Source organism: Dipodomys ordii, unplaced genomic scaffold (assembly GCF_000151885.1).
Source record: "Dipodomys ordii isolate 6190 unplaced genomic scaffold, Dord_2.0 Scaffold2, whole genome shotgun sequence".
In the NCBI taxonomy this organism is placed as follows: Eukaryota; Metazoa; Chordata; class Mammalia; order Rodentia; family Heteromyidae; genus Dipodomys; species Dipodomys ordii.
Window position 1 is genome coordinate 20,930,361 of NW_012267218.1, and position 24,860 is coordinate 20,955,220.

The 24,860-nt window shown below is 51.5% G+C and overlaps 2 protein-coding genes across 2 annotated transcripts in view; one reads left to right on the top strand and one right to left on the bottom strand.

Annotated features, from left to right (window-relative positions):
- Positions 1 to 4,018: 4,018 nt before the first annotated feature.
- Ngb (neuroglobin) lies at positions 4,019 to 9,173 on the top strand. Its single transcript, XM_013014587.1, has 4 exons — positions 4,019 to 4,177; positions 5,542 to 5,653; positions 6,416 to 6,535; positions 8,239 to 9,173. The coding sequence occupies exons 1-4, from the start codon at positions 4,035 to 4,037 to the stop codon at positions 8,371 to 8,373; spliced, it is 510 nt and encodes a 169-aa protein (XP_012870041.1). The 5' UTR covers positions 4,019 to 4,034; the 3' UTR covers positions 8,374 to 9,173.
- A 5,662-nt stretch (positions 9,174 to 14,835) lies between these two features.
- The window catches only part of Tmem63c (transmembrane protein 63C), a 76,573-nt gene continuing 66,548 nt past the window's right edge, over positions 14,836 to 24,860 (bottom strand). The window contains exons 17-25 of the mRNA XM_013014500.1: positions 24,475 to 24,581; positions 23,394 to 23,480; positions 22,852 to 22,917; positions 21,872 to 22,034; positions 21,592 to 21,697; positions 21,025 to 21,192; positions 19,042 to 19,151; positions 17,653 to 17,724; positions 14,836 to 15,710 (exon numbers count right to left, since the gene is read on the bottom strand). Coding sequence (XP_012869954.1) covers positions 15,510 to 15,710; positions 17,653 to 17,724; positions 19,042 to 19,151; positions 21,025 to 21,192; positions 21,592 to 21,697; positions 21,872 to 22,034; positions 22,852 to 22,917; positions 23,394 to 23,480; positions 24,475 to 24,581 — 1,080 coding nt within the window. The 3' untranslated portion in view covers positions 14,836 to 15,509. The remainder of the gene's footprint in view (positions 15,711 to 17,652; positions 17,725 to 19,041; positions 19,152 to 21,024; positions 21,193 to 21,591; positions 21,698 to 21,871; positions 22,035 to 22,851; positions 22,918 to 23,393; positions 23,481 to 24,474; positions 24,582 to 24,860) is intronic.

A 24,860-nucleotide genomic window follows, 5' to 3' on the forward strand; every position in this document is an offset into this window, starting at 1 on the left:
AGCTGATTTTTGGATGTTCATTCATTGATATCTAGTCTTCATCATGGTCAAGGATTGGACCAGAGAAGTCCCCATTCTTCTCATGAGAGATGAAATTAGTTGCTTAAATCATAGTAAGGAAATAGAAGCAAGACTCAGGGTCACAGTAGGGCTTTTTGGCTTTTCCAGCCTGGTCCTGGACTGGGGGCCCCTCCTTGGAGCACCCTGGCTGCCCTGGACACAGTGTCCTGGATCAACACAACTTTTCTACTTTATGTAATGCAGCTACAGCTCTGTCAGGGACCCATTTTTCTGGTTCTCCCAGGTATACACAGGCCAGTGGTAGCAATGGTGGTGGTGGTGGTGATGGTGTACGTGCATATGTATGTGTGCATGTGCATGCTAGTACTAGAACTTGAAAGTCAGGGCCTCAAATTCTTGATCAGCTTTCTTGCTCACAACTGGCACTCTTCCACTTGAACCATGCTTCTGTTCTGGCATTTTGCAGGTTAATTGGAGATGGCATCTCTTTGTCTGAACTGTGAACACTGACCATTCTCTTTTTTTTTAGGTGGGGGGTCTGGTTGTAGGGCCTGAACTCTGGGCCTGGGCGCTGTCCCTAAGCTCTTCAGCTCAAGGCTAGCACTCTTACCACTTGAGCCACTTGAGTGGTGCTGTACCACTTCCGGCTTTTTTCTTTTTGCTTATGTGGTACTGAGGAATCGAACCCAGGGCCTCAGGCATGCAAGGCAAGTGCTCTACCATTGAGCCACCTTCCCAGCCCCATTCTTGATCATAACCCATTAAGGTGGTGGGAGCAGTAGAAAAGATGGAGCTGAGGTCAAACCCTGTCCCCACTACTTGTGTGGCCTTGGGCCAATCGCTTCATTTCTTTGCCTCTGTATCTTCAGTAAGATGAAAGTGTCAAAAGAGGGGTTTTTTGGTGGCATTTGTTTTTGTTGTTCTTTTGGTTGTGGTCCTGCAGCCTGATCTCAGGGGCTGGATGTTTTCTCTGAGCTTCTTCACTCAAAGCTAATGCTCTACCACTTGAGCTGTAGCTGCCCTTTCAGCTTTTGGCTGGTTGTTTGGAGATAAGCATCTCATGGATTTTTGGGCTGGCTTTAAACCACAATCCTCAGATCTCAGCTTCCTGAGTCGCTAGGATTATAAGTGTAAGCCATTGACTCTGCTAGGGTCTCACTGTACAGCTGCTATGGGATGAGTATTAGATGTCTGGACATAAATGCTCAGTGCTAGCTTTTTACTGTCATCAGTACTTGACAACACTGAGTAGCCATTGAACTCTCCCAGGTTCTAGTAGATGTCCCACAGAGAAGAGAGGTTCTGTGACATCACCACCCCCTCAAAAGTGAATTCAGATCCTCCATCGCTCCTGAGTTCTTTTTTTTCTGGTCGTGGGGCCTGAACACTGGGCCTGGACACTGTCCCTCAGCTCTTCAGCTCAAGGCTAGCACTCTACCACTTGAGCCTCAGTCCCACTTCCAGCTTTTTCTGCTTATGTGGTGCTGAGGAATTGAACCCAGGGCCTCATGCATGCAAGGCAAGCACTCTACCACTGAGCCACCTTCTCAGTCCCCCATTCCTGAGTTCTTACACCATGCCAGATTCTCAGACTTTTTCTTTTGGAGAACAGAGGTTAGCAAGCACCTTGACCACTTCTGCCAACTCTGGCTCCAAGAAAGCAGAGGGAAGCATGGACTTGAGTGCTGACTCCATTTACTGCTAGCTAAGTCTACTACTATCATTAACTCATCAGATCACACATCCCCTGGCCAAAAGAAAAAGGTAAAAAGGATCCTGAGTATGGATGGTTGCCAGGAAGTGCAAGCTGGACAAAGTGGAGGCTCTAGACCAGTCAGGTGAGCTGTGCAGAACACTGTGCTATTGCTTGGGGACCTCTGGGACTCTTTAGGACACAGTCTGTGTTAGACTGCTTCAAAGTCTTTTTTTTTTTTTTTGGTCTGGTCGTGGGGCCTGAACTCTGGGCCTGGGTGCTGTCCCTCAGCTCTTCGGCTCAAGGCGAGTACTCTACAACTTGAGCTATAGCCCCACTTCTGGCTTTTTTTTTCTTCTTGTTTATGTGGTGCTGGGGAATCGAACCCAGGGCCTCACGCATGCAAGGCAAGCGCTCTACCACTGAGCCACCTTCCCAGCCCCTGCTTCAAAGTCTTTTATGCTCCAGTCCAAGGACCCATGCATGGAGAGTTGGAAAAATATAGAACAGGGTGCTTCCCAAACTGCACTCTGGGGAGAGGAGCAGATAGATGCAGATAGATAGGTTTCTTACTGGAGCAAGACTGAGGCCCTTCGATTCTGGTTCAGGGCCAGAAGGAGATATTCTAGAAGGCAAGCATTATCTAGCATAGGATTGTTCACAGCCAATGGCTCCAAGATAATCACTTTGTATCTATGGAACCAAAGGATGTCCTGTAGAGATCCTGCCACCCCAACCTCACAGTGCAGCTGAAAACTGAGGCACAGAAGTGGGCAGACGGAGAGATGCTCAGATACTAAAAACAATGAAAAGTCAGTAAAATGAGCTTCTCTCTCCCTCTCTCTCTCTCTTTCTCCTTTCCTCTCTTCCTCCCAGTCCTGGGGCTTGAACTCAGGACCTGCCTGAGCTTTTTTACCCAAGGCTAGTGTTCTACCACTTTGAGCCACAGCGCCACTTCTGGTTTTGGAGTGGTTAATTGGAGATAAGAATCTCATGGACTTTACTTCCCAGGCTGTCTTTGTACTGTGATCCTTAGATCTCAGCCTCTGGAGTAGCTAGAATTACAGATATGAGCCATCAAGGCCTGTCAGAAACAATTTTTTTTTTTGGTCGGCCGTGGGGCTTGAACTCTGGGCTTGGGCGCTGTCCCTGCGCTCTTCAGCTCAAGGTGAGCACTCGACTGCTTGAGCCACAGCACCACTTCCAGTTTTCTAGTGGTTTATTGGAGATAAGAGTCTCACGGGCTTTCCTGCCTGGGCTGGCTTTGAACCTCGATCCTTAGATCTCAGTCTCCTGAGTAGCTAGGATTACAGGCGCGAGCCATGGGCGCCAGGCTAGAAACAAAAAATTTTGTTATGATTTTTAAACCTTTCATGTACAGATGGTACATGCCTGTGTCTCCTGTACCCCACCCCCAGGAGTTCACCTGGCCAAGCAGGGGTGAGATTCAAACTGGAACTCAGAGGTTCACAAACCAGGTTTGATGAATAGCTAGGTCTGGCAAGAAATGGCTGTGGTCCAGGCTCTGCCTAAGCTGAGAGCCCTAATGACCCCCTATGGAGAGTTGGTGTCCCAGTCAGACTCAGAGATTGGGTGGAGAGCCCCCAGCCTCTGTACGGCCATGCAGATAGGTGACCTGGTACCTGATGGCTAACCTGAAAAGGAAGCAAAGAGTTGGAGCATGATTTGAGCTAGAAAGGGGCAAGCTCAAGAGCCTAGTTGGCGCTGTTTGAGCGTGACTTTGCTGCGTGCATGCAGTATCTGCATAAGGTGATCAGATTCAACACTTAAGCCCTCCTTGCTGTTGAGCCTAAGGAGTAAGTTCTGGGTTATGTGCTTTGTTTCGACCTTCTTACCTCAGCCTCCCAAGTACTGTGTTGTCGGTGTCACAGGTGTGCACCATAGTGCCCAGCCGGCATGTGGCAATGTTACTAAGTTTCTGGTTGAGAAACTGAGGCCCCAGAGGGTACGTGATTTCTGTCAGGCTCTAAAAGCGGGTCCTTTCTCAAGCCTCCAGACTGTGTGGCCAGGAGGTTGCAGAGGGAGCGCACGCCTTGCTGGGCAGAGGGGGCGGGGGCGCGGCCGCTTTAAAGGGCGGCTGTTGGAGCTCGGAGGTGCTGGGTGCAGCAGCCAGAGTAGGGTCTCCCTTAAGAGCCTGCGGGGCTGGCCGTTCGGCTCCTCCTGGATCTGGCCAGAGAAGAAGCGGCTGCTGGGCCCCACCCGGCCAAGGCACCGGGGGCCAGAGTGGGTGCGGAGGGGTCCGCGCCGCCGCCGCCGCCGCCGCAGGTGTCAGCTCCCAGATGGCGCAGCACGTGCGGTGATGGCGTCTGCGCCCCAAGGGTCTCAGCCCTGCGCCCCGCGTCCCCAGGACAGCATGGATCGCCCAGAGCCCGAGCTGATCCGGCAGAGCTGGCGGGCGGTGAGCCGCAGCCCGCTGGAGCATGGCACCGTCCTGTTCGCCAGGTGAGCGCTGCCCGAGCTCCCGGAGGAGGGGGCTGCAGGGGGAGGGGTGCCCCTCCGGGGGTGGGCTCCTGGAGGCTGGACCTGCTGGGGGGGGAGAAAACTGACCCCACTGCGGGGGCGCGGCGGGGGGGGGCGGCTGCCAGATGTGCGCCAGAGAAGTGGGGCGCGCGGCAACCACAGCGTGTGGCGCAGCCCCTTCTACTCCCCTCGGTGCTGCAGGGCGCACACGCACACGCACACCCAGATGGGCTGGCTGGGGAGTGATGGGGGTCTGCCAGCTGCGCCCTCTCCCGGGGTCCCCACTGCTGCGGGTGTGAGTGCCCCAAAGGCGGGATGGGCAGAGTGGGCAGGCGCCTTCCCCACCCGATCGTGGCAACCCTTTCAAAGGAAGGTGCAGGTTAGGACCAGAGAGCCATGAGCCATGTGAAGAGGGGGAAACAGGCAGTGTAAACCCCGCTGCCAGCCCCAGCCCGAATGCCCTGTGTTACAGGGAACCTTGGCTCCAAGGTCAGACCCAAACTTCTGCCCAGGCTTGTGCTAAACCTCCCCCAGACCAAAAGAGCAATAAATTGTTTCACAAATAGCAAGTTTCACAGAAACATGAGTCCTCCTGAGGGGGGCTAACTGCCCCCCATTGTGCCTTCTGGGTTTCCCTGAACTCGGTTTTGCTCTGGCATCTTGGTGGCTCCCCTATTTTCAAGCATGTGACATTGGGGAAGTTGCTTAGCCTCTCTGTAGGCTGTTTCCTCCTCTGTAAAATTAGAATCAAAGTTATATCCACTGCTTTAAATTGTGAAAGATAGACAGTTACAAGGTTAGGAACACAAGAAGTTTTCAGGCACACCTGTGTATGTTGTGTATGTTACTAGCGATTGAACCCAGGGCCTTCTGCTTGCTAGATGAGTGCTCTACCTCTTGAGCTATGTCCTCTAACCCTTTTTGTTGTTTATATGTTGGTTTTGAGACAGAGTATCCCTATCTTTGCCTGGTCTGGCCTCCAACTTGAGATCTTCCTGCCTCCTCTCCTGAATAGCTGGGATTACAGGTGGGGTCCCCATGCCTGGCTAGCCGGTGATGTCATCGCTGGGCTGAGTCTCCCGGGAAGTTCCGTCCTAGAGCCCACTCCCCCAACTCAAATCACACCTCTCAACTATTTAGAGAGAGGTTACTGTGTGCCAGGGCCTGTGAGAGTCCTGGAGACACACTGGCTTCTCTAAACTTTTCAGAACCTGGGGAAAGGGAGGGACACTGGCACTGCTGGTAATTCCAGCTGAGGGGTGCTGTTGGCTTACTGCTGACCAGCTGGGACCGTTGGGTTCACTGCTTGCTCATGGGCTGGATACCCTCCACCCCCTACCCTGCAGGCTGTTCGCCCTGGAGCCCGGCCTGCTGCCTCTCTTCCAGTATGATGGCCACCAGTTCTCTAGCCCCGAGGACTGTCTCTCTTCTCCAGAGTTTCTGGACCACATCAGGAAGGTAAGGGGAGGGGCACCTGCTGCTTTCCCCCTGGGCTGGACCCAACCTGGCACACTGGTCAGCCTTTGGTGGCACCCTATCTTTAGCCATTGGCCACAGCTTCAGTCATTGCTCTCCCCTTTCCCCCTGATCTCTCAGCCCTGGTGGCAATAACCTACACTTTTTTTTGTGGGGGGGTCCGGTCGTGGGGCCTGAACTCTGGGCCTGGGCGCTGTCCCTCAGCTCTTCAGCTCAAGGCTAGCACTCTACCACTTGAGCCACAGTACCACTTCCAGCTTTTTTCTTTTTGCTTATGTGGTGCTGAGGAATCGAACCCAGGGCTTCAGGCATGCAAGGCAAGCGCTCTACCACTGAGCCACCTTCCCAGCCCCTACACTTTTTTTTTTTAATGGTGATCCTGAAATTTGAACCTACAGCCTCACACTCAATAGGCAAGCACTCTACCACTTGAGTGCACCCCAGCCCCAAACTGAGATTTACTTAGAAGCTGATTCTCCTCACAGGGCCTCAGTTTCCCCTTGTCCTAGGCAAACAATACTGTCTTAATGACATCTGGGAGGCTTTGACACTCTCAAAGAGAAGGCATTCATGTATTTAACAGCATTAGTTGGGCACCTACTGTATGCTGACATAGGTTATCTATTGCCCTTGCTCTTTGAATGCAGGGTGCTAAGGGCCTCTCTGGCCTTGGATTCTGGGCAATGGTTGTACTCTGGTGGGATTGGTCTGGGCCCTTGGTGAGTCCTGCCTTGCCCCTGGCAGGTGATGCTGGTGATTGATGCTGCGGTAACCAACGTGGAGGACCTGTCCTCCCTGGAGGAGTACCTAGCTGGCTTGGGCAGGAAGCACCGGGCAGTGGGTGTGAAGCTCAGCTCCTTTTCGGTAGGTGATGAGACTCCCACATTCTTCAGAGGACAAGGCCTGGGCCAGCACTCCCTCCTAGTCCATCCCCCCCCACCACCCTGTTCTCTGTGCTGTACCCTCTCCATCCCCCCCCAAGACCAGCACTAGGGCCCTGCATTGTGTATATGTCAGCTGTGTGCCCCTGGCGCTGTTTTGATTTCTCTGAGCTTCTGAGTTCTCACTGATCTCTTAGAACCACAAAAGCAGCTGGTCTAATCAGCTTTCTTTTGTTGGGTGTCAAACTACCCTTCCCCCCAAAAAAACACATTCTGGCTTAAAGCAACCATTTCTGATTTTTCACAGCTGGGCTCAGCAGGGTAGCTCTTCTATTCCCCATGGTATGGTAGGAATGACCCCTTTGAGACCTACCAGGAACTCTCCTGGGGGCAGGGAAACCAAGGAGGCTGGGAGTCTTTGCTTTCTCTCCCTCCTATGCAAGCTGAGCACTGCATGGATGGTTGCTGAGTTGCAGGACAAGCCCTAGGTTGCAAATGCATGTAAAGCCTCTGCCAGCATCACTTTCTTAGGTTCTATGGGCTCACCGTGGGGAGGGAGGGACCAGTGCTGTGATGGACTCTATCAAGCCCAACCACTTGGCAGATGGTAAGCCCTGTGAGGAAGGGGCCCAGGTGGTCTTGCCTGCCCCTCTATACTAGTACCTGCACACTGCCTTGTTTTGTTTTGAGGGAATCTTCAGCAAATACTTATGAGATAAATAAGCTTTAAGAAATGAGAATATGATTATTTTTGGGATATTATAATTATTGAAGGCTTATTGTATGAAAATGCTAATAATGTTTTTTGCCAGTCCTGGAGCTTGAACTCAGGGCCTGAGCACTGTCCCTGAGCCCTTCTCTGTGTGCAAGGCTAGCTACCACTTGAGCCAAAGTGCCATTTCCAGCTTTTTCTGTTTATGTGGTACTGAGGAATCGAACCCAGGGCTTCATATGCATGCTAAGCAAGCGCTCTACCACTAAGCCACACTCCCAGCCCCTGCTAATAACTTTTTAATAAGTTATCCCACTGCATCTCTCAAGAAGCCCAGGACTCGGAACTTTTACTTTGTTACTTGCTGAAGGCTACCAAGCTCCTAAGTGGTGATTAGGATCTGAACTCAGATCTATCTGGCTCCAGAGCCCAGGCTCTTTTTTTTTTTGGTCCGGTTGTGGGGCCTGAACTCTCGGCCTGAGCACTGTCCCTCAGCTCTTCAGCTCAAGGCTAGTGCCCTACCACTTGAGCCACAGTGCCACTTCCGGCTTTTTTCTTTTTGCTTATGTGATGCTGAGGAATCGAACCCAGGGCCTCAGGCATACAAGGCAAGCGCTCTACCACTGAGCCACCTTCCCAGCCCCCAGAGCCCAGGCTCTTAACTGCATGGGCTGTCTTGCAAGAGGGATCTGAGAGAAAGGAAAAATGGGCTGGATTTGAGGTCGGGGGCTCAAGGCAATGCTTTGGTCCATCAGTAGAGGATGGATCACAAGCTTAGGAGAGGGGTGAAATGCTTCATTTATTCCATAGCTTCAGATTTAAGGTAAAGGGCAGTGTGCTATCCAAGGATTAAGGTGGGATCCCTGGGCAGGAAAGAAGACTGGCCCAGCACGCTTAACCAGCTCTGACCTTGATGGTCTTACCTGTACAATGGAGCAATGCCTTTGAGATGATGGTGCCTCTTGTCTTTGCAGACAGTGGGCGAGTCCCTGCTCTACATGCTTGAGAGGTGTCTGGGCCCTGCTTTCACACCAGCCATGCGGGCTGCCTGGAACCAGCTTTACGGGGCCGTGGTGCAGGCCATGAGTCGTGGCTGGGATGGCGAGTAAGAAGCGACCCCTGCTTGGTTGTCCGCAGCTGTCCATGTCTGTCTACTGGTCTATGTCTGTTGTAGCCCAGGCCTCTCTGTGTCTTGGTCTTGTCCAGACCATTAGAGAGGTGATAGAGAGGGCTCCATCTGCAGGAGGAGTGGCCTTTCCTTCCAGAAGGGGCTCTGGGCTTCCTCATCCTTGTGGCCTCTTCCCTGCCTGCCTATTCACTTTTCTGGCACCCTTTCCTGCCTCACGAGACAGAGCAGAGCTTTGGTGGCGAGAGGGCCTGGGGCTGAGATGGAGAGACTTTGAGACCATAGGCCCTGGCCAATGTAGGAAGGAGCAAGGTGACCAGGCTTCACGCCCCTTCCATTTGGCCTGCTCAGGCGCTATGATGCTTCCCTGTCTTGGATTTCTGCTTTCAGGAGTCTGGGAGGGAAAGATGCTCTGTGCCTGCCATGCCATATTTCCAGGTCTCTTATTCCCCTGTACCCCAGTCATGTAGTTTCCCTTTGGCAAAACTACCACTTGTCCTCATTTAGCACTTCTAAGCGGAGCAACAAGGCCCCAGAGAGCTGAGTCCTGAGACTTCCCTCACTGTCCCGCTCCAGGAAGGCCAATTCTTCACCTGTGTCCCCTCACCCTTCTACTCATCAACTCTGCTTGGCAATAGGCCTACAACTGTGTAGTTACCATGTTTAGCACCCCTGGTGTGCCAGTGCTGGGGGGAACGGCAGGAAGCCTCCTGCCCTTTCCCCAGCCATCTGCACTCTCCCCCTCTTTGCTGTGGTTCTCTAACTCATGAGGAATAAAGTTGTTCTGTGTGCCTCTTTAACCCTTCTGGACTAGTCTCTTTTTGAGCCTTAACCTGGGGCTCAGAGCAGGGAGGGTGGGTCATGGGGCCAAGGCTAGAGGGGGTGGAAAGGAAACCAAGGCTTTGGGAGGTGGAAGGTGATGGAGATGGGTAAGGAGTCTAGGGTTCAAATGGACTGGCAGGCTATGAAATGCAGTTTTTCTCCTTCTGGGCAAATAGCTAGACCAACCTTCCTGACAGCTAGGGCAACAGAGGACAGTTCTGACCAGTGAGCCATGGGAGGTGGGGGAATGGTTCATCCAGCTTCTTCCTGTTCCTTCCTACTCTGTCATTCATCTATCAGCCTAGCATAGACATCACGGTGACCTTCAGGGCCATGTGCTGACAGAACATGATAGATAGAACTATAGAGCAAATGCAACTCTGCCCTGAGTCACGGCTTGAAGAAAGCTGACCACTTAGAACTGTAGATGAGACAGACATCAGCGTCTCTTGCATTTTGGGTCAGTTACAACACATAGCATGCTAGTTCCAACAAAGAAGCCACTTGTCAATCCACGGTTTGGATAGATGCTGGCTAGACAGCCTAGCCAGGGCACATGGCTCAAGTAGTACAGCATTTGGCTAGAGTCCATGAGGCCCTGGGTTCAATTTCTAGTGCTGCACACACAAATACCACCACCAAACAGTACACTTGAAATGGTTTAGTACAGAAGTCAAGGGAAAAATGGTAAAAAAAAAAATGCACAGATGAAAGTGAACAGTACAACTTGTGGGTGGAGATGAGAGGGACTGGAAGAGAGTGAGGGAACAGAAGACACTGTGCAAAAGGAAACATACTTATTACCCGGCTCTTGTAATCCCTTTGCACATCACCTTTATAATAATAAATTTTTTTAAAGTTCATTTAAAAAAAGCCAGACATGGGCTGGGAAGGTGGCTCAGTGGTAGAGCACTTGCCTTGCATGCCTGAGGCCCTGGGTTCGATTCCTCAGCACCACATAAGCAAAAAGAAAAAAGCCGGAAGTGGTGCTGTGGCTCAAGTGGTAGAGCGCTAGCCTTGAGCTGAAGTGCTGAGGGACAGCGCCCAGGCCGAGTTTAGGCCCACGACCGGACCCAAAAAAAAAAAAAAAAAAAAGCCAGGCACTGGTGGCTCATACTTGTATTCCTAACAACTTGGAAGGCTGAGATTGGGAAAACTTCAATTCAAGCCAGCCTGGTAGAAAAGTTCATGAAACCCATCCGTATTAGGTACAGTATATCAAGGCAGGAAGCAAAACCCTATTTTGAAAATAACCAGCAATCCAGGCACTGGTTACTCACACTTGTGATCCTAGCTATTCAGGAGGCTGAGGTCTGAGGATCCTGATTCCAAACCAGCCTACACACACAAAAGCTGAGACTAATCTGTAGTTAAACAGCAAAAGGCTTGAAGAGGAGATGTGGCTTAAGTGGTAGAGTACCAGCCTTGAGTGAGAAAGCTAAGGGAGAGCACAAGACTCTGAGTTCAAATTTCAGTACAAGTTACACACACACACACACACACACACACACACACACACACACACACACACACACACACCTGCAAAGATCAGGGCTGAGGAGAAAGCCTGAGGACCTAAGTTTAACCCCAGCACCAAAAAGTTTTAAAAGATAGTAAATTTTTGTTTACAGTATTTTATAATTTTTAAAAAAATTCAAGTGGTAGAGCACTAACCTTGAGCTGAAGAGCAGAGGGACAGTGTGGCCCAGGCCCACAACTCAAGACCCATGATCAACAACAACAAAAATTTGAGCCGGACACTGGTGTCTCATACCTGTAATCCTAGCTACTCAGGAGACTGAGATCTGAGGATCATGGTTCAAAGCCAGTCAAGGTCAGGAAAGTCCATGAGACTCATCTCCAATTAACCACCAAAAAAATCAGAAGTAGCATTGTGGCTCAAATGGTAGAACACTAGCCTTGGGCAAAAGAGCATAAGGACAATGCCTAGGTCCTGAATTCAAGCCCGACTGACCAAAAAAAAAAAAAAAAAATACAGATCATCTCACTCCTGCTGTGAATCCCCCAGTAACCTCCCAGATAGCTAGAATAAATCCATTGTGCTAATGGGGCCCTATTATGCTCCTTGCCTTCTTAGACTTCGCCTGTTCCTCTCCTTCCTTTGCCCCATCTGCTCCAGCCTCTTTGGCCAGCTCGATGCTCAGGCCCTCAGCTTATTCCTGCAGACCTACTTATTCTTCCCACATCTGATGCCGGTGGACTTTAGATCTAGCAAAAGAGTCCCTTCTCCATCTCCAGTCACTCCCCTGCCCTCATCCTGCTTGCTCTTCCTTTAAAAGCACTTGGCCCCACATCCCATTACATAATTTGTTATTGCCCTCAGGGGCTGCTATGGAATTAACTGCTGCTTGGTGCTGTGTGTGAAGAGGAAGGACGAAGAGTGGAGTTGAGGGAAGAAGTCAGCCAGAAGAGCCCCCGAATCCTGCTGTGGGGCTCTTGACACAAGCCATGTGATTCTTATTTGCAGAACAGGACCGTGGTGACAGAAGCTATGCTAGAGCTTAGGTCACCTGGGCTAAAGCCTCCATGGCATGTGGTGCTTGAGGCTAGGGTTGTTTGCCTTACCTGCTCGCCTCTCCCTGCCTGCCTGCTAACACTCAACTGGGGCCTTCTGTGAAAGATGTGATCCGACAGCATCCTAGAAATTTTGAGTCCTACAGGGCAAGTCTTGGGCACGGGGAGGATTTCAGAGCTCTGAGGAGGATGGGAACCCCGCCAGTTAGGGCTTCAATAGGGAATTGTATGAGCGGAGGGCTTCACACTTCCCAGGAAGGCAGTGTACTACTGGAGCCACACCACCAGCCACAAAAATGTTTTTTTTTTAATTTTGAACAAACCTGGAGTGTATCTTGCTGGAAATGAGTTCCCCCTACCCCCCACCCTGGGCATTCCAACCTGCAACTGAGCCAGCAAGGGGGGGATCCTCGGGACCGACCTGAGCTGCTTCCAGTGGGATAATTTTGGCAGGATGACCAGGAGCAGCTCCTGTTGGTCCTAGGCTTGGCCTGGGCTTTCCTGCTTCCTCTCAGGCCTGGTGTGGTACCAGCATGACACTCAGTTAAGATGCTGAAATGCCCTTGTGGGCCCAGCCCAGTGGCCAGCATTCTGGTCCTCCTTAATAGGAGGCGTCTTGTGCGCAGGCAGCTGGCACAGGCCCTCTGCCCAGACAGTCGTTTCCATAGTCCATCTCCACTGAAGCAGCTTGGAGGATCCCAACCTGGCTTGGAAGAGAACTGTCTTATGGGGAGAGGACCCAGGAGGATGGGCCCTGGCCTTGTGCCCAGGCTTGTGCTGCAGTGGGTATTGAACCACACCCACTGATGGACTGAGAGGTCCCAGCAAAGGTGGTAGCAATGAGAAGTCCTTGGGCAGCTGTGGGCTTGTCATCCTTTGTGTCCCTCTCCTCTCCAGCCATAACCATCCCCCTAGGTGGCCCAATCTCTGTTCACTAACAGGGCAGCCGGTGGACCTTGTGTTCTCTCACTGCAACTCCCACTGCATCTGGATGAGGTGGCAGCTAGGGTTATCTGGCTGGCTGGAGGAAGGCTGAAACCATGGCTCAACCGAGGCAGAGAACTGTTTTCTATTCCTTGCCAGTGTGACAACCTCTACAAAGACCAGTCCTTGTCTGGATGCACCCTTTCTCTTCCTCCAGCCTTCCTTGGCACCCCCCCCACCTCCCCCAGGCCACTCTTCCTGAATACCTGTATCAGAACCTACCCAGCCACTGGCATAAGTCAGTTGCCCTCTTACGGAGTCCACCATTTGCCCAGGGGGCCCAGCTGCCTAAGGCAAAGCTGCCCTTCTGGCTTTATGGGCAAGCTCAGGGACAGACTATTTTTACTACTGTACAGCAGAGAGATGCAGCCATGTGCTGTCTATACAGCAGGCTATAAATTGGGATCAGGGTCGGAGATCCCAGAAGGTGTAGCTTTATCCCTGGGGTAAAAGCTATGTGGTGAGGCGTGTTGCCCCAGACTGGTGACCTGGGAACACTGACTCTTTCTGGGTGGAGGAAAGGCCTGTTGGCCTAGCCCAGATGTAGAGGCACGGGCTAGCAGAGGTTGGGAGGACTTGTTTATTCAAGGCACAGTCATAGCATTGATAACAAGAAGGTTCAGCATTCTGGCACATTCCTTTAGTAGTGGTGAGCCATTAGTCTACAACCCCTCCAGGACTCCCAGAGGACGCAATGCTGCTGATAGGCACTTTGCTTCCAGAGGCAGCTGGGGGTGGAGGGCAGGGGTGGGTTTGCTCAAAAACTGCTGTGGGGAGCCCTCTAGGTCTCCAGACCATTCTGGGTCCCCCAGGAGGGGGATGGATGGCTGTGGTATGGGGTAATGTGGGATGGTGGTAGGCAGAGGTCAATGGACTGAACACAGGTGGGAGGGGCATGGCCAGAGAGGGCCCAGATGTGGTGTGTGCATGAGGATCACTGTCCCCGTCACCAGTGACTCTTGGAGGCTGAGGCCCAGACAGATGGGCAGGACTGTGTCGGCGACCCCAGGTCTGTGGAATGAGCAAAGAAATAGTCTGCCATTTTCCCAACATTCACACCCAAAGCGAGGCTGCACTTGATTCAAATTCACGGTAGACGTCTCCAGCCATCCTGTCATGTGGTCTGTGGAGGGTGGGGGTGAGGGGCCAGCAGCCACAATCCACAGGGCCGCACAAGTGCCTCTGGCAGCAAACCCACACCCCTACTTTACAATCCACGCTAGCGGATCTGGCCAGGCAGGTGGAGCTCCCTGGCCACTGGGCCACAAAAAGATGAAATTCCAGGGGGAGGGGTCCTGTGGGACCACGGGGCTAAGCCCTGGGGCATGGCACACCTATTTCTCCTGTAGAATGAAGGTAGGAGCAGAGGCAGGGGCCTAGGTGACCTTCATTTAGGGCAGCCACATGCCGGGAATGTGCTGCAGATACTCAAGTGTGTCAGGTGAGCCTGGGCCCACCTGTAGCAGGCAGGCAGCACAGAGGAGGCTTAGGAGCTCACAGACTCTAGGCAACTTGGCTCATGTGGTTCTGAGACTCCAGCTGGAACTGGTTCCAGGGCTCTGCGCGGTAGAAGGTATTACTCCCAGCTGTGGCAGAAGCACTAAGAGTTACCAGTGTTGCTCAGGACCCAGCTTCTACAGCCTCTAGGCAGAGGCAGCCCTGGGACAGCAGCCTCACCCACCCACGGGGACACACTCGTGACAGCGCTGTGGGAGGCATCTTTTGCAGTGTCTGAGCTAGGGCCACATGAGAGGTCACAGAGGTGGGTCCCAGTGCAGGGGGCGGGGGGGGGGATGGCCCATGCCTTCCATTGGAAACCTGGGTATGTGACCCTGAGCTGCCGCCATCTTGGGCAGCTGGGCTCTGGCACTCGGATGGGTGGGAGGCAGGAGACATTCTCCGTGATCACCTCCTGGGCTTTGGGGAAAATCTCATTTATATCTAAGGATAGGGGAGGTGTGTCTGGCTTCCCACTATGGACAGTTTGGTGAAGAGAACCCCCGCCCCCACTCCTCCATGAATTCTGTCTCTTCCTCCCACCTTACAGCAACCAGCAAGAATTAGCCATGGTTTCCTTTACCACAAAGCATGCAGGTCTCTTTAATGAGCCCAAGTGACCACTACCCATGTGAGGGTAGAGAGGACCTTGTTCCTGCTGCTCCTGGGGACATCTGGCAAGGGCAGAGGGACAGGAAGGGCCTCGGTCACCTCTTCCCAGGCCTGTGGTCTCAGCTAGCCCTTGCTCAGGGTCTGGTGCAGAGCCCCGGTGGGGAAACCCTTGCTGACAGTCACCTGTCTCTTGTCCATGAGGCTCAGCTCGCGTACCTTTACTTGCTCAGACTGTCAGTAGAGGCCTAGGGCCCAGAGCAGCAGAAACTTCTTGATGGGCAGCTGGAGCCTGGACACCCCACGCTCCCCACTCCACCCCCACAGAGCCTTTGATGGGCCCCTTCCCACCTCTTCCTTATGCACGTCTTCACCATGACCCACCCAAGTCCCCTAGCATTCAGTGCCTGTGTCCTGGGCTTGAGCCACCTCTCCCAGAACATGGTGAGTGTCTCCTCCACCCTATCCTGGGGTCACTAGGCACTGCCCAGCACCTCCCATTCTCACTGGTCGGTAGGTGTGGGGTCACCACATGGCCATAGCGACAGCAGATGTTTCAATCAGGAGTTCCCAAAGTCTGCAGGTGGGAGGGGAGAGGCCCAGGCCACCCGCTTGCCTCCTCCCCATGCCAAGCGCTCCCAAGGGCCGCTGACTGGAGTCCTGGAGTCCTGATCAGTGGTACTGGCTCTGGCCCTCCAGTTCCAGCCCTTCCTGAAACCGGGCCGTGTCCAGCTCCCTCGCAAAGCCCCTCAAACCACTCTCTTCTTGTCCCTCTTCCGGCTGGCTGTTCATGGTGCCATAGGTGTGCCTGGCTGGGGAGGAGGCTGGAGTCAGGTTCAGCTCTGGCTCTTGCAGTACAGTGGCCATGTACAGCTGCTCAGGATAGAGAGGAGAAGGAGCAAAGTCACATCTGGAGCAAGGCCCAGGGTACATCCTCTCCTCCCTTCATGCCCCGCCTCCAAGCCATAGGTCCTTCCTTCCCCAGAAGCTGCCTCCCTCCTATCCCTCCTGCTAACAGGCTACAAGACAGGGTCTCACTGTCTGCAAGCTCCTGTAACCAAAGTTTAGTGGCAGGTTTCCTCACTTTAGTCCATTCCTAATTCTTCAGAATGTGTTTTACCCATTCACGATTTCCAGTCTGGCTGAATCCAAGAAGAGTGACCTGGGTCCCCATTGAGCTGGCGCCCAGGGAGACCTTCATTCCAAAGTGAGTGCGCCTTTTTTGTGTGAGTGTGTGCTGATACTGGGGCTTGAGCTTGGGGCTTGGGCACTATCCCTGAGCTTTTGTGCTCAAGGCTAGTACTCTTCCACTTGAGCTACAGCTCCACTTCCAGTTTTTTGGTGGTTAATTAGTGTCTCATGGGCTTTCTTGCCTGGGCTGGCTTTGAACTGTGATCCACAGAGCTCAGCCTCCTGGGTAGCTAGGATTACAGGCGTGAGCCACCAATGCCCAGCTAGTAAGTCACTTTTAACAGCCCTGAGGACACTCACATTGAAAAGGTTCCAAGCAGGAGAGACTCCTATTTTGAGTCTTGCTCTTCTCCCCTTCCCTTTTCAGACGCAGTTGGTTCCTTTGTGTAAGGTCTTGTGTCTGTGCATGTGAATGGGCCTGTCGGTCTGCTATTGCTTATCTCTGCTTTTGTAAAGCACTTCTTCCTTACTTTTTTTTTTTTGGTGATAGAATTTAAACCCCTGGCTTTGTGTTTGCTTGGCAGGGACGCTACAACTGGAGCCATGTCCCTATCCCTCTTTTGCTTTATTTCCAGGAAGGATCACATATTTTGGATAAGCTGGGACCTTGATCTTCCTATGAGACTACCTACCATGTAGCTGGGAAGACCACCATACCTGGTTATTTGACTGAGATGAGGATCTCACTAATTCTTTTGGCTAGGCTACATTTGAACCTGATTCTCTTGATTTCTGCCTCCTGAGTAGCTAAGATTACAGATGTGAGTCACTGCCTAGCTTGGTTATGTGTTTTTACCCAGATTTGTCCACCACTAAAGAAAGCCAAACTCTCTGTCTTTGGTTCCCCCATACTCTAGGCTCTTCCTTATTCTTTCTCCAGTGTTTCTTACTACATCCACATCCTGGCAACCTTTCCTCCCAGTACTGAAGTCACATGACACATTCCCTCTTCTGAGAACCCTTTTCCTGTCCAGTGCTCCTGAGACACCTGGCACCTATGTGCAGTCTACCTGGTACTCAGATTGGCACACATATTGGTGCTTCTACACTGACGCTTGTGGCAGGGATATGAGTACTCGTCCATCCATGAGAGCCCTGTGGGCACGGCAGCCCATGGCCAGCCTGCCAGCTGACTGGGTCTGGCCTGGGCTTTTCACGGGTTGATGGACTCGTGTATACAGGACTACCCCTGCCTTACCATTTGGTGCATCCGCTAATAGCTCCCTGCAGCTCTGCACAGCTCTGCGGAGGCAGCCTTGGGGTCCGAGGCTGAGCCCCAGCTTGCTCCTGTGTCTACACGACTGAGGACTCTGACTCCGAGGTCCCCGTGACGGAGTTTATCCTCTCTGACTGCCTCCTGTGTGAGTGCCTTCTACTGAGTGACGAGTAAATGTTGGTTCTCCTTCTCTCCCCACTCTTCAGCCAGGGCCAAGGCAGCATTTGGACCTGGGCCAAGTCCTCCTGGGTCAGAGGAGGGAGCCCAGAGGGCCCTGCTCCCGCCCCCCGCCCCTACCCAGAGCTATAGGTGGGAACTAAGGGCTGGTGCCTCTCAGCGACCCTGGAGTGGGCCAATCCCCCCAGGGGCCACCCTCCTGACCTGGGGGAGGTGAGGGTGATGACTCACAAGGGAGGTTGGGGTGGAGGACGTGCTGCTTGGCTCCATGTCAAACACGGTCTCTGTCTCCTCTGCCTCTGGCTGCAGCAGGAAGAGAGAGGGTGGGTCACAGGATGGGAGGGGGTTGCTCTCTGTCCCCTCCCTCCCACATGCAGAGGGGTCTGGACCCCACATCTGAGCCTCTTGACTCCTACCATGGCACTCAACCCTCTCTATTTCCAGCTGGTAGGGAAGAGGCCCACAGGGACAGGGGGAGGCTGGGAAACTAGGAGTCCCTTCTAGAATACTCAGTTCCCAAGGCTCATCATGGAAGAAGTATGAAGAGTTAGAACTGGAGTTCAAAGATGAGCTTGCTTTGACCTGTCATCTTTCATTCTAGGATGTCTCCTTGTTGTATCTGGAAGGAGCCACAAACTATTCTGGTCTAGGCTCCCTCCCTCCTCCTCTCCAGTGACATTTGGACAACCAGATCCAACACTGTCTGTGGGGGGAGGTCATCATTTTGACCTTTTACCAGCCTGGCGTTCCAGCCAGGTGATGGAGCAAGATAGCCAGGTAGAGAGGGCGGTGGAGTTTTTGTGTCCAGAGCCCTAGATACTAGAGATTTCTTCTATCTACTTTGTTTTCTCTATGTACATTTTTTTTTTTTTTGGTGGGTCGTGGGGCTTGAAGTCTGGGCCTAGGTGCTGTCCCTCAGCTCTTCAGCTCAAGGCTCTTCAGCTCTACCACTTGAGCCACAGTGCCACTGTTTTCTGGTTTATCGGAGATACGAGTCTCACAGACTTTCCTGTCTGGGCTAGCTTTGAACCGTGATCCTCAGCTCTCAGCCTCCTGAGTAGCTAGGATTACAGGTGTGGGCCACCGGCGCCCAGTTACATTCATATTTTTTAAAGGAAACAATTCACTGTTGTCAAGAGAAAACCAGAAAGTTAACTAGAAAAAGAAATACATAATCATAAAGAGTCAAAAGTTAGTTAATCTACTGCAGATCACCACCATGTCTGAGAACATGCTGGGCTCTCTTCTCCAGGAGGACCAATGATTAAATTCCTTGGTCAAAGGGCCAAAGGCATCATGGAAAAACACCAGTTCAATAGCTGGGATTCTGGAAAGTGAAAAGATGACTGTCCATCCAGCCCTAAGCCCTCCCCCACACACTTGGTTCCATCCTTGCTCCCAGTCCTCCAGCCCCTTGAGACAATGCTGCCCGCTCAGGGGCTGGACTGGACTCACATGCCTGCTGTTTGAAGGTGGTATCGAAGGGCAGAGAAAGAGAAGACACACGCACACATGCACACAATCTGTGAGAAGTTCAGCCCCTCTGGGTGCTGAAACCAGAAGAGGTTGTGTCTCAAGAATCAGTAGAACCAGTGAAGAATAGGCAAGCTGGCAACTCACCTCATATTCATGGCCTGCCCGAAGCCGTCCCAGAAAAGTGCCAAAAAAGGCAATTACGATAGAAACCATAAGTGTGGACAAGGAAAAGAAGGTGATGCTGTGGACGGAACCTGCCAAGGAGAAGAACAGGCTGTGGGCGTGGAGTTGAAGCACCACTGCCATGGCTGCAGGTCAGGCAGCAGAGATGACTGGCAGATGTCTCGGGGACTATCTCAGCCTGGGACACTGGAGAGACTTTGCCTACTCCCCTCGGAGAACATCTGCAGTCAAAAGACCTGACATGATAATAATCCCTTTATTCTATTTGACCAGTTTAGAATTTGACACCTTGGTTGACTTAAATATCCACATCAGTGCCCATGAAACACATGTTCCTTGGCCTGTCAGTTCCCTCTGTGATGATGGTCCCTGGAAATTCATTTCTTCCCCTCATCCCAGTCTCTGATCCCATTCTTCCCACAAGCCCAAACCGTGAGGCTCCATTAACCTGGGCACTGGAAGGTGAATTCTCAAGTCCTTTGTTTCATGGGGTAAAATTTTGCCTCTTTTTAATGGCAAGGTTATAATGTGGATGGTCACAAGTTTGTAAGGCAATTCTGTATGTTCTTCCCAGAATATAATAGTCAGGGAAAAACTTCAAATCCAGGACTGAAGGTTATAATGTAGATGGTCAGGATTTTGGAAAACACCCTCCCTCTCTCATTTTGCTCCCCTCCCCAAAGTGCGCGCCTAGGAGTCTGGGAGCAAAAGAGATTGTGAGTAACAAGTGTTGGTCTTTACATTTTTCTATTTTGATAGAAATGTGGTCTTTCATGTGGCAGGTGCTCTACCATGTGAACCAGGCCTCCAGCACTAAATGTGCCATCTTTTTTTTTTGGCGGTCATGGGCTTGAATTCTGGGCCTGAATGCTGTCCTTCAGTTCTTCAGCTCAAGGCTAGTGCCCTACCACTTGAGCCACAGCGCCACTTCCAATTTTCTGGTGGTTTATTGGAGATAAAGAGTCTTACAGACTTTCCTGCCCGGGCTGGCTTTGAACCGCGATCCTCAGATCTCAGCCTCCTGAGTACCTAGGATTACAGGCGTGAGCCACCAGCACTAAATGTGCCATCTTTTATCTTTAGTAAAGGATGTTATATGATAAAATTGATAGGTAGCAAAAAGCAAGAGCAGAGAGTAAGCAAGCTAAGAAATTGGCAGTGACAATAAATGGAGATTCTGTGAAAGTGACAGAGCTGAACACTTATAGCTGCCATGACGACAGAGCAAAACTGTGGCTGGGAATTGTGTGTCCCTTCCTTCTTCACCATCTATCCCCACAGATTTAGAATGAGGGAATATCTGTATGTGTGTGTGTACTGGGGCTTGAACTCATAACCTGGGTGCTGTCCCTTAGCTTTTTTCACTCAAGGCTCATGTTCTACCACTTGAGCCACACCTCCATTTCTGGCTTTTTGGTGGTTAATCGGAGATGAGTCTCACAGAATTCCCTTCTTGGGTTGGTTGTGATTCTCAGATCTCAACCTTCTGAGTAGCTAGGATTTATAGGTGTGAGTCACCAAGGTCCAGAGAGAATAAAATATTTCTTTTTTTTTTGGGTCCGGTTGTGGGGCCTGTGAACTCTGGGCCTGGGCGCTGTCCTTCAGCTCTTCAGCTCAAGGCTAGCGCTCTACCACTTGAGCCACAGCGCCACTTCTGGCTTTTTTCTTTTTGCTTATGTGGTACTGAGGAATCGAACCCAGGGCCTCATGCATGCAAGGCAAGCGCTCTACCACTGAGCCACCTTCCCAGCCCCAAGAATAAAATATTTCTGATCTAAATCCAAATCCGTACACTTGGAACCTCTCTTTTGCCTCAAAGTTCTGCAAGACTAATACATGCTCTGTTCATCCAGAGGACTTGGCTATGAGCAACATCTTGCTCAATCCCTCTGGACTTTTGTCCTCTAACAGAGTTGGTATTGAGACATTCAGAGCTGTACCCACCTAGTCGTAGGATGGAGAAGAAGAGCATCCAGAAAAGACTCAGGAGTGGTGCAAAGATGGCCTGGTAGACTGCGGCCATGTGGATCTGCTCGTTCAGTTTGGTGGGTGCATAGGAGTAATACATGTTATAGCGGTCCGTCAGGTGCTTCATGCACAAGTAGAGCAGCCCTGCAGGGCCAGAAGTGGGAGACACATTCAGTGGCAACTCTGATAGGTGCTGAGGCCTATGCTGTTCCCCACACCACCAGAAGTCACGTTCAAGGCTCCCTGTGTAGCAAGAACCAAATGTAGACCTGGGGAGATTTGCAGAGTTGACTTCTAGGGCTAACAGCTTCCCCCTAAAAACAGTTTTCTACTAGCCTGGTAAGTTCATTCATTCATGCATTCATTTAATAAAACATCGTGGTAGCAGCTATCCAATCTCCGTGTCTTATCTTTACCCCAGGCACTTCCCCACTGCAGGCTTTCCCAGAACTCCTGGTACTGCAGGGGCTGGGGCTGAGGGGCTCAATTCCTCCTCCCGGTCTGAAGATGGACAGCCCTGAGCAGGCCTGGGAAATGACTTACCGAAAGGAACAATGATTGGACAAGTGATGCTGTACGCCATCACCACGCTGAAGACGTTCAACATCCATGCATATTCCCGCCCATACTGGAAGTCTACAGCCTGGTCCTGGGGCAGAAGTCAGGGGTCAGCCCGAGGTCCCCCCGGCTTTGCTTCTATGGCTTCTCCTAGGCCAATCCTGGGGTCTAAGAGGCATCTCCTCGGATCCCTCCATGCTTCCTCTTTGGTCTCCTCCTCCCAGGAGAGGCTGAAGGCTATGCTCAAGTGAGGACTGGCTCTCACCTTTCTGATGTGGACTCTCTCTGGCTCCGATCTGGAAAAGAAGAGGCGGGTGCTGTACAGGAAGAGTGAGCCCAGGCGCAACAGGTCCATGCCTGTGCCAATCAAGGCTGCCGTGATCACATAGTTGATGAAGAAGGCACCGTTGTCTGGCAGGAACACACACCTGGGCAGAGGGATGAGCAGAAGGCAGTGGCAAGCCAGAGGAGAGGGCAAGAGGAGAGATAAAGAGAAACGGCAGAGGGATGGGTACAGAGGGAGAGAAAATTTCATAGTCATGCACTGCATAGTCAGGTTCCAGTTGCTGATGAGCCACACGAGACACTGTCCCGTAAGACTGTATCTCCTACTGACGCTGTAATATCTTAAATTTGTATAAGTATATGCTACAATGATTGTACAACAGTGTACAACCTGCAGCTATAGTTCATAGAAGATGTCCCTATCATAAAGTGACACATGATGTGTCACTCAATGGAAGCCCTTCGGAGCAGAGAGGTGGACAGCCTTTGTGAAATGGATGCACGCTGGGTGCCAGTGGCTCACGTCTGTATTCTTAGCTAATCAGAGGGCTGAGATGTGAGGCAGTTCAAAGCCAACCAGGAAAGCCAATGAAACTCATCTCCAATAACCACTAAAAAGCCAGAGGTGAAGGTATAACTCAAGTAGTAGAGCACCAACCTTGAGTGAAAAAAAAACCACAACAACTACTAAGGGACAGTGCTCGGGCTCTGAGTTCAAGCCCCAGTACTAGTAAATACAAAATAAAAACAAGAAACATTTTTGGGGTAACTTCCTCCTCCCAACAGTCCCAAGAGTCCCTGGCATCCCCAGATTGCCAAAGGGGCCTGCAACCCAGGAAGGGTTGGGTGCTATCTAGCAGGAGAAGACACCCTTCCTCAGTGGCACTCAGGAATCCCCCTCTTCTCCCTCCCCACCCCTCTCTGTGGCCCTGGTATATACATATGTATGAGAGTACTCACTGGAACCGGATGGATGCCTGCTCTAGATAGTAGATGTCAAAGAGCCAGCGGAAAAAGACATCCAAACTGGAAGAAGAACAAAGCTGACCTTTAGTTAAGGAACCACAATGAATGCATTAAGGCCTATGGTTCAGTTTCTCTTTGTCTTTTCCTCCCTTGTCAAACTGCAAAAGAGCCTTGCTTGCCAGTAGCTTGCCAGTATACACTGCCCTTTTCCTTCTGCATGTCGGCCCACTTTTGTCCCTAACCCTCTGCCTTCTGGCAGCTCAAAGCCTCCATTTCTCTAACAGTTGCTCTCTCTCCTTCTTCTGAATTTTTCCCTCACAGTGACTACATTCTTCTCCCTGGGGCTGTCAATCAGCTGGTGGGCAGGACTTACGTTCTCAGCTAGGATAGAATTCAGGGATGACATGTTAAAGAGTTTGTGATACTTGGCTCAAGCTGTGCACACAATGAGTAGGAATGTCATTTGAGGAATGTGTTTCAAGTCAAGGCTGAGCTGGGCTGAGACAGGAGCAGTAATTGGGAGTGAGTGAGTATACCTTGTCAGTCCCATGGAGGGCAGAATGACCACCATGAACACCAGAAAGATGTAGCATTTGTGCACTATGATGACATTCTGACTCGATCTAGGAGGAAATAAAGAGAGATGTCGATCAATGAGAGGGTGAGGGAAAAGGAGAGACAACTCTCAATAGTTCGTACCAATGGCATCTCTTGTTTGGGCTAGGAAACTATTAGTGTTCCTGGTGCACTGTGAGAAGCAGGAAAGAATAGAAGAATAGTAGGGTCAACTAGTGATGTCTTCTCTAGCACAGGAAAGGGATGGAAGGTTTGTTCATGATGTCTACTTGACAACTTTGTATCATGGATACATTAGTAACAATACCCAGAATACCTGAAGAATTTCAATAACCAGTCATCAATATAAACCTTATTCTTGGCCAGAGGACAGGCCAGTAAAGATTTCTATTAGTACAAACCTTTTGGATATTAGGAACTTAGAGTGTAGGGACTAATAACTTCTGAGATCCGTGCAGCTTTTAGGCCAAAGCAGTGGTGCCACTTACCCAGGATATAGCAAAATACTTTGTACCCAACTTAGTTACAAACTAAGTACTTAGTTACAAACATAGAAGTATTAGGGCGATCAAATGGAAAACCTGATTGTTGAAAATGTGGGCACTGTGGGGTCCAAATCTATCAACTGTCAGATCAAGTTCTGGCCCCTCTACTATGGCCTTAGCTGCTTACCTGATGTTCTGCAAGTAAGTCTTCATCCTGTGTCTTCTGCCTCAAATCCCTGGCACTGCCAGGAATTCCAACAGGAAGGGGCAGGGGCTGAGGGAGCAGCCCGGAAAGGGCTTGATTTGGGTCTCTCCCCCCTTAGATGGTGGCCCCCTAATCAATATCCCCAAGGCCAGAGACCCAGAAACAATCCAGCACCTTTTTCCACAAAGAAACACTTGTCGGTTTTAGGTATCAAAACCATCCCATGGCAGTTGTGGTCCTGAGACCAGAAGGGAACCACCAGAGGCAGGTGTTGGGGGCTACAGAAGGGGAAAAGACTGAGCAAGAGCCAGAGGAGAGAAGACCCTCCCCTGCCCCCTACCTCAAGCTCACCTGGTCCAGTGGGCCTCAAGGAAGGCAGAGAAGTAGACTATCAGAGGCATTATCACTGTGAAGGCCCAGAGCATCAGGGAGGGGAAGAACTGGGTCACAACTGGGCTCTATAGGAGGAGAGCAGGGAGGGCAAGACAGGCATCAGTGCACGGAGCTATTTCCCCTTGCCTGTAGCCCCCTTCCCTTCCCCTTGCCTTTCTGCCTCCAGCTCAGTCCATGCAGAGTAGGCCTGCCTTTCCCATGCATCTTCCTGCCCAAGAGTCTACTAGGCTAGGGAGGGGCAGAGGCAGTCAGCCAAGATGAAGTGGAATCCCCAAGGAGTCTCTATGCTGAGGTCACAGGAGGGGTCAATCTGAGCTTTCCTTAGCAGCTTCACACCCTCCAGC

What these genes read in the sequence shown, in the direction of transcription:
- Ngb (XM_013014587.1), top strand. Translation starts at nt 4,035, where the DNA reads ATGGCGTCTGCGCCCCAAGGGTCTCAGCCCTGCGCCCCGCGTCCCCAG. An exon ending in GGCACCGTCCTGTTCGCCAG is followed by an intron (nt 4,178 to 5,541) that starts GTGAGCGCTGCC and finishes CCTACCCTGCAG; the next exon opens with GCTGTTCGCCCTGGAGCCCG. An exon ending in TTCTGGACCACATCAGGAAG is followed by an intron (nt 5,654 to 6,415) that starts GTAAGGGGAGGG and finishes TGCCCCTGGCAG; the next exon opens with GTGATGCTGGTGATTGATGC.